Source organism: Notechis scutatus, chromosome 8, assembly GCF_049901735.1.
Source record: "Notechis scutatus isolate UNSWTSFEM ecotype Mainland chromosome 8, rNotScu1.2, whole genome shotgun sequence".
NCBI lineage: Eukaryota > Metazoa > Chordata > Lepidosauria > Squamata > Elapidae > Notechis > Notechis scutatus.
Window position 1 is genome coordinate 19298713 of NC_142016.1, and position 8350 is coordinate 19307062.

The 8350-nt window shown below is 42.1% G+C and overlaps 1 protein-coding gene across 1 annotated transcript; it reads right to left on the reverse strand.

Annotated features, from left to right (window-relative positions):
- Positions 1-1445: 1445 nt before the first annotated feature.
- LOC148129922 (proline-rich transmembrane protein 1-like) lies at positions 1446-7706 on the reverse strand. The gene is made up of 2 exons (XM_087970960.1): positions 7053-7706; positions 1446-2423 (listed from the first exon to the last, which is right to left on the reverse strand). Exons 1-2 carry the CDS (start codon positions 7356-7358, stop codon positions 2223-2225), a joined length of 507 nt encoding a protein of 168 aa, XP_087827086.1. The 5' UTR covers positions 7359-7706; the 3' UTR covers positions 1446-2222.
- Between the last annotated feature and the right edge of the window lie 644 nt (positions 7707-8350).

The window sequence follows — 8350 nt, forward strand, 5'->3', positions numbered from 1 at the left end:
TTGGAAACAACATATGATTAAAAAGAGGGATAAAATAGTCAGTGTAATTTAGTGAAACTTTTGTGAACAAAATAAATGAAATAAAATAAATGAGAGAATTGAATTAGGAAGGAATGGGAACATTTTAACTACTCAATGTTTTATAAAATATAAGTGAAGCGGGGGGGAATTAACTATGGAAAGTTTATAAGTGTTCCCATAGAAGTATGATATTTATCTGAAAAGTAATGTGTAAAATGCTAAGATTTAAATGAATATTAATATTAATGACACAATTGAATTGGTATGGATTGTTGTTCTAATTATATTATACATTTATAATTTTTTCTTTTTTTAAAATATAGTGTGTAGTTTTAGAAAGTACCAAGCAGAATCCGAATGGAAGTTATGTATTATATTAAGTGTTATAACTTTAGGGGAAAGATATAAAGGCGTCATACTCCAATCAGTGATTACAGGAGAAATTTTGTTTAATGAGAAAAGATAGTAAACAGTTGAAACAGGAAGACAAAGAATATAAGTACAAGGATTTGAATTGAGATGAAATAAAACAAAATTAAGAAAGTTAAAAGAGGGGAGAAGCTATATTGAAAAGGTAGAATAGTAATAAGATATGGAATGGAATATAAAAATGAGCATGAACTTGAATTTGTGTCTGTACAAAGAGATGTAACCTGGGACTATGTCGCTTTCAAAAAAGATGTTTTATGTTTTTATGTTTTATGTTTTGTTTGTTTATGTTCGTTTTCAAAAATTAATAAAATTTTCAAAAAAAAAGAAAAGAAATTAGCTTAGCCCCCATCCTCTCTGTGGCAAATATCCCCTCAAATATTGGAAGACTGCTATCCTTTCTCCCCTGGTCCTTCTCTTCACTAGACTAGCTATGCACGGTTCGTGTAACCATTCTTCATATGTTTTAGTCTCCAGTCCCCTAATCATCCTGGTTGCTCTTCTCTGTAACTTTTCTAGCGTCTCAACATCTTTTTTATAATGTGGTGACCAGAACTGGATGCAGTACTCTAGGTGTGGTCTTACTAAAGCTTTATAGAGTGGTATTAGTACCTCACTTGATCTTGATTGTATCCCTCTGTTAATGCAGATTAGGATTGCATTAGCTTTTTTGGCTGCCGCCACACACACTGGCTGATATTTAGCTGGTTGTCCACTAAGACTCCAAGATTCCTCTCACAGTTACTGCTACTGAGCCTGGTTTCACCCAGTCTATATGTGTACTTTTGGTTTTTCTTGCCTAAGTGTAGGACTTTATTTTTCTCCTTCCTTCCCTTCCTTCCTTCCTTCCTTCCTTCCTTCCTTCCTTCCTTCCTTCCTTCCTTCCTTCCTTCCTTCCTTCCTTCCCTCCCTCCCTCCCTCCCTCCCTCCCCTCCCTCCCTCCCTCCCTCTTCATTCTCCTTCCTTCATACATAAGGGCCAGAACACACATAAGAGTCAGAACACACATTAGTATTTATTTCACATAAGTTTATATTATAAATTTACATAAGCTTAAACAAAAACAAATCTTCACAGAATTACACTTCATACATTTAATAAAGTCCTACTTTGTATTATATCAGTGCAGTGCACAAAAGAATGATATCAAGTTATTGGAAATTATTACATATTATGTAATAATTTCCAACAATTAGAGCAATGTGACAGTACATAATATGTAATAATTTCCAACAATTAGAGCAACGTGACAGTACAATCAATGATACAGAAAGGTGAGACCGAGATATTTCTATGACCACATTACATTTTACAATTTGGAGTCAAATGTGTGTGGGGAATTGGAAAGCTACATGAAGCTTTATTGAGTTTATTGCATTGGAGTTTCTTAGTAGGAATGCTGACAATAAGCAGTGCTGCTCATCACCAAATGAGCCAATGCTTCACATGTAGCCTCAAAACGGATACATTTACCTTTTCCCAAGCTTTTGTTTCAATCTGGGGATCGATAAGAATCAGAATTCTCAATTAATAGGATTTCAGACTGCCCAATACTGTCTTCAGTGTATTATGGGGTAGTTTGTAGGTGTGGCCAGCAAAGCATGTGGGAACTAGTGGGAAGTCTGAAGGACTGGCCTAAGGTTAGATTCTACACCAAGCGTTTTACATGATTTACATTAATTCAAAGAATGTAGTTTGATTTTAGAGAGTTTCATTTCTGTTGTCTCTTCTGTGTATTAAGACCAGAAAGCATTTAAGATAATATGCTGTCTTCAGGGATTGTAATTTCCAAAGCCACTCTGATGAACTGCTGTAACTGAGGTCAGAGTTACGGTGCTGAAAACAATGATCAAAATAGTAGTCAGAACGATAGATGCAATCCCCAATCCAAGTGCCGTGTGATCCAAGGTGAGCGCCAGTCTGGAATATCTCTTAGCAGATGCGATATCTCTCTGGTGATTGGCCTCTTGAGTCTGGTGGGGGTGGGGGTGGGGAGGAAAGTGGTAAAAAGAAGATTATTGAGACCCATATAATTGGTTGACTCTGGACATGTGGGAGAGAAAAGTGGAGACAAATGTTTAAACATGCATGAGAACACAATTATTTGAATGGCAAATTGAAGGCAGAAGGAGAGGAAAAATAGAACAAGAAGAAAAGAAAATACGCAAGGAAGAGGCAAAGGAAGAAAAGGGTAAAGAGAAATGCACTATATACAGAATGAAACCAAAGATGGATGAGCGTAGTATTTATTCTGTGAGTGCCAGAGGTGGTGTTCAGCAGATTCTGAGCAGTTCTGGAGAACCGGTAGCAGAAAATTTGAGTAGTTCAGAGAACCGGCAAATCCCACCTCTGACTGGCCCCGCCAACCCCATCGATTCTCTGCCTCCCATTGAGTCCCAGCTAATCGGCTGGGTCTTCTTTGGTTGCCCTGCACAGGGGAACGGAGCTGGAAAGCAGGATAGTGAGGTAGGGAGGGAATGGGATTTTGTAGTATCCTTCCCCCAGGAATGGGCTGGGGCGGGAATGGAGATTTTACAGTGTCCTTCCCCTGCCACACCCACCAGGCCACGCCCACCAGGCCACGCCCACCAAGCCACGCTATGCCCACCAAGCCACGCCCACAGAACTGGCAGTAATTTTTTTTGAATCCTACCACTAGTGTATGTTTTTGTGTTTGTGCAGACACTGATGTTATTGCAGAAGGACCAAATCAGTCTTGGTCTCAAATTAATTCAGTGGAATCCTTTTTTATCCATTTGGTGCACTTGTACCCATATACCCTATTTTAGAAACGAAAGTCTTTGATAACTATTCCAATCGATTTAGCTCGTCAGACTGAATGGAGGGTTTGAACAGGACTTTGGGTGATGTGAGAGTTTTCAAAGCAAGTTGCACTGGAAACAGAGCAACAGCAATGACAGATAAATAGATTTAGTTCAGGACAAAAAAGGACTCCTTTACAAAAGGAACCTGGCAGCTGCTGGAGACCTGTTTATGTTGAAACCAAGTGCTTACATGTCTTTCGACTACACGTCCGAGGCAACAGGTTAGAAACCGTTGCCAATCTCTGTCAGCCATGAGGGATAGTTTCCAGTTTTCTCCAGTTCATGTACAGACTGATCCAGCATCAGGCTGTTTGCTTGAATCTTTAAAGAAACAGTTCTCCTAGGTCAGGAAAGTCAAACTCAAGGCCTGTGGACTGTATCTGACCTGTGGGGTTGCCCTGGAAACAGTGAAGGACTGACCTGCGGCGCCTCTGTCAGCAAACACAGAGCTCCAGAGGGCCACACATGGCCCTCCCGAACTCCATTTTCACTGGGACAGCGTTCGGGCTGTCGCAGATGCCTCCTATATGAGTGACGTCAAGCTGGCTATGACCACCATGACCACACCCACCTGGCCTCCTGAGGTCAAACACAGCCATTATGTGGCCCTCAATGAAATCGAGTTTGATACCCCTGTCCTAGGTTATTTGCACACCCTGACTAATCATGGCATCAAAATTCCTGATAAACCAGATGGCCCTTGTGAGAGATGTTCACACCATCTTGCAATGTTTTGGATTCTCTCTCTTGCTCAAATCTTCTGTCAAAGTGTACAAAGTTCTATTTATTTATTTGATGCCCCCCTCACTGTCAAAGAAATCCTGGTGGCTTATAGAATAATAAAAACTTACATATAAAAAAACAATTAAAATGAGAAAGAATTAAATAGAGACAAGAAAACCAAGAGGACAAAAAATTATGTGGGTGGAGTCTTCTCTCTTTTTCCCTCTCAACCACCTCCAGCATAGAGTGTCCTCATCAGGGCGCCAAGCCAACTGACAGAGCCAAGTTTTAAGGCTCTTCTGAAAGGCCAAGAAAGTGGGGACGGATCTCACCTCTGAGGGGATGTAAGCCTTTGAGCCAGTTCAGATCAGGAAACAGGTTTCATACATTTGACTGGAACTCTTCTTGCGTAATGCAAGCTACACTACAATGGTGGGATTCAAATAATTTAACAACCGGGTTCGCCCAGGGTCAAGTTGGTTGTTGTGGGAGGCATGACCCATCCCCATCCTCCAGCTCCGCCACACATATGGGACAAGTCTCCCAAGATGGCCAACCTCACCTTTGGAGAACAGGTTGTTAAATTAACCACCCCCACTATCAAGATGGATCCTGGGCGCTGTGCTGCACTGCTATGGAGAAACAGGCAACAGAGCAGCCAGCACGAGGGAAGGAGGAGGAGCAGGGAGAAGAAAGAGGGAAAGCAACCTTCTCCTTCCCCTGTGCCGGCTGCTTTGTTGCCTGTTTCTCCATTGCACCACAATGCCCAGGATCCACTTTGATACTGGGGTGGTGGTTAATTTAACAAATTCGCCTGAACTAGTGGGAAGCTGCTGAATCCCACCACTAGTACACAACCAGATTATTCAAAGTCTAGCTGTTGTTTTCCCTTCCACCCCTCTTATTTCTCAGGAAATTAGGGCATTTGAGTTTCTTTCTCAGGTTTCCCTTGTTTCCTGGGTTTAAAGCCTGTTTTTTAACTATCTGGTTTCTCCAAGTTCATCTCTCTAACTTTCTATGTATGAAAATGTGGTCATCGATTTGATGCCCATTTTTTTCTCCAATATCCCCTGCTGTTGCATGAAGACATGTTGTCACCCTGATGCATAAAATCCAGCACTGTTAGCTAGAATAGCACCTCTGATTCTCACATGTTTTTAGAAGAAACTGACTGCATGGATTTTTTTGCCTACATGTGGTTTTCTTGCTTCAATATGTATTCAATGGGTTTGCCCTTCGAAAGAACTTGGACTTTGCGCCTTTGGTGCAAAATACAGTAGTTCAGCTACTATCAAGAGTAAGTAACAGCGACATGCCTGTTCTTTGTTGCTTATTGGTTGTAAACAGGCATTGAGAGCCAATTCAAGGGGTTGGTTTAACTGTTCCTATAGCAAGAATGTCAAACTCAAGGCCTGGGGCCCGGATCTGGGGTGGTTAGCTCTGGGCCACTGGGCCACCCTGGAAACAGTGAAGGACCAGCCGTGGTACCTGTGCTAGCAAAAATGGAGGTTAGGAGGACTATGGTCCTCCCGAGCTCCATTTTTGCTGGCAGACAGCTGCAGGAGGATCTCCCGACCCCTGCCTAGGCCACCAGAGTTGCCACCAACATGAATGACATTGAGCTGGCCACGCCCATCCAAGCCATGCCCACCTGGCCCCATCAAACACAACCCTGATTAGGCCCTCAATGAAATCGACACCTGTCCTATAACATATCTTATTCTAAGAACAGTAGGCTTCCGGCCTGGCTTGCATTTTACAATTTTTACAAACTATCCTGAACAGGATAGATAAAAGGAAAGGAAAGGAAAGGAAAGGAAAGGAAAGGAAAGGAGAGGAAAGGAAAGAAGGAAGGAAGGAAGGAAGGAAGGAAGGAAGGAAGGAAGGAAGGAAGGAAGGAAGGAAGGAAGGAAGGAAGGAAGGAAGGAAGGAGCAAAAGACACGTAAAAGATAATTATGTTATTGGAGAAAAAGTACGAGAGTCCATGTGCGGTCCATAATCTGCATGGAAACTCATTAGGTGATTTATAGTGCTTGCCTGTATAATTCTGCTGGAAGAATAGAAAATACTTGATTGGGTCTCTAGGGCCTTTGACATCTCTTCACCATTATGCTATCATGAGAAAAACTTCTTTTTAGGGTTCTCTCCCTTGAGTCAGTATAGGAAAGGCAAGCCATCAATTCTATTGCAAACTCTCGCACCTTCCAATTCCTAGTCATCCAAAGTAGACTACAAAAGTAGTATTCTGATTTTTTTTTTTTAAAAAAACTTATTTCAGCTAACATTCAAATCAGCAGGTCTAATGCACTTCTCTGAGGTATCCCTTCCCCTTTAAAAAAAAATCACGATAGTTTGATATCTGAAACACTTAAAAAAACATAACATGTTTGCTAGAACGAATCATATTCTATTACAGGTAGTGTTGTCAGCATGCTGGAGGGGTCAATGTCATGCAATCATTATCTGCTACCTCCCAGCTGGCTTCCAACACCATCAGTGGAAGAACCTGGATTTCCTAATCACTGGGAGATTCGCTTGATACCTTTAGTGATTTGCTTAAAAACTGTGGCCATAAAGGTAATAAAATCAGGTGCCCCACCCTTGCTTAGCAATAGAAATTCTGGTCCCAATTCTGGTCATAAGTTGAAGACTGCATACCCTTTATCACATTCATCCATGCTTCTGCTTGCAATAAATAATTCTATTTAATAGTACTTGAACAATACTTCGGTTAAGGCAGCCTGATAGTGCATTGAAAGGAGCTCTTATCTCTGCAAAGCAAACTTTCCTTTTTTGAACTGTTTTTGAGCTCTGAGTAAGGACTTTTGTTAACAAACTTTGTATACTTCATTCCCCTTTCCCACCCCTTGCTCTGTTCCTTTTTATTCCCTCTTCTTCTAGAGTCCTGTTCCTGCTTCACTGCAACTGTTACCTCTTACTAAGATTAAACTAGCATTGGCCACACTCATAATCAGCAAAGCAAAGTTAGTCATGGTCTCTCTCTCTCTCTCCCTCCCTCCCTCCCTCCCCCTCCCCCTCTCATTGAAACTCACCTTTATAGAGAAAACCAAAGCAGCTATGCCCAAGGGGAGGCAGCAGCAAAGGAGGGTGAAGATGGAGTAGCCCAAATAATCTGGTTCATTGACAGATTGGACATTTGCGATGAAGATAGTTTGTTGAGGCTGCACAGGTATGGCTCCAGCAGGTCCAGCATAAGCTTGGTACTGGTATGGCATAGAGGGAGATGGCTGATACATTGGAGGCGGTGGATTAATAGCTGATTTCATCGGATCAGGCTGTTCTCCAGGATGAAAGGATTCATTTATTTGAGATGTCTTCTCGTTCTCTGGATAGCTCATCTCGCAGCCTGCTCTCCTCTCCTTCCCTTCCTTGAAGTTCTGCAATGTCTCGCCTCGCTTCTCAGCAGATTTTTCTTTCTACTTTTCCCCCCAGATGCTCCCCCAAGTCCTGCTGATTTTTTTTTCTTTTCCCTTGGTTGCACTTTTCAATCCTCACTCCTCTTGCTTTGCTAGCGTCCTTCTCTCATGGACTGAAACTTCTTTTGTCTGCAGATTGGCTTCAAACAGGTGGTTTACTTTAGGGGAGAATTGCCCCACCCTCAGAAATAACAGTTCCTTATTGTAGCAGGATAAGGTTTGTCTGATGTGGGGAAGTGTGGCAATGAATAAACAGGGATGGATCTTGACTGGGTGGGGCAGCATTGGCCAAGAACAGATAGTTTCCCTAGCAGGAGATGACGTAAATCCAGTTACTCAATTTTTTCCCCCCTCAATAAGGGTGAGTTAGAGAAGCTCCTCCCACCAAACAGGCCTTCCACTTCACAACTGAAAATAGGAAAAGGGTCTGGACACCCCCTACATTTATTTCTGGGTCCAGTGTTTCCCTCCACCATCTTACTGACTGCTCAATCTCTTACACGGTGGCTGGATTTATTGCCTCCCAATAATTGGGAAAAAGGAAAAACAACCCTGTCACCGAACATATAAGGATGTCATTGCCCAAAGCTTCCTCCAAGCAACGGACGTGCATCTTCTGCAATCGTCTTACAAGGGAGGCCAGCCTATAAATACCAGGTAGTCCCTGACTTATGACCACAACTGAGTCCAAAATTTCTGTACTCAAGAGAGACATTTGTTAAGTGACTTTTGCCCCATTGTACAACTTTTCTTGCCACACTTAGCAGTAGCAATAGCACTTAGACTTATATACCGCTTTACAGCCCTCTCTAAGCAGTTTACAGAGTCAGCATGTTGCCCCCAACAATCTGGGTCCTAATTTTATCCACCTCTGAAGGATAGAAGGCTGAGTCAACCTTGAGCCTGGTGAGGTT

Excerpts from the sequence above, each read along its gene's own strand:
- LOC148129922 (XM_087970960.1), bottom strand. The coding sequence starts at position 7,358 with ATGAGCTATCCAGAGAACGAGAAGACATCTCAAATAAATGAATCCTTT. Across the intron at positions 2,424-7,052 it reads CTTTGGTTTTCTCTATAAAG|ACTCAAGAGGCCAATCACCA; the intron begins GTGAGTTTCAAT and ends CACCCCCACCAG.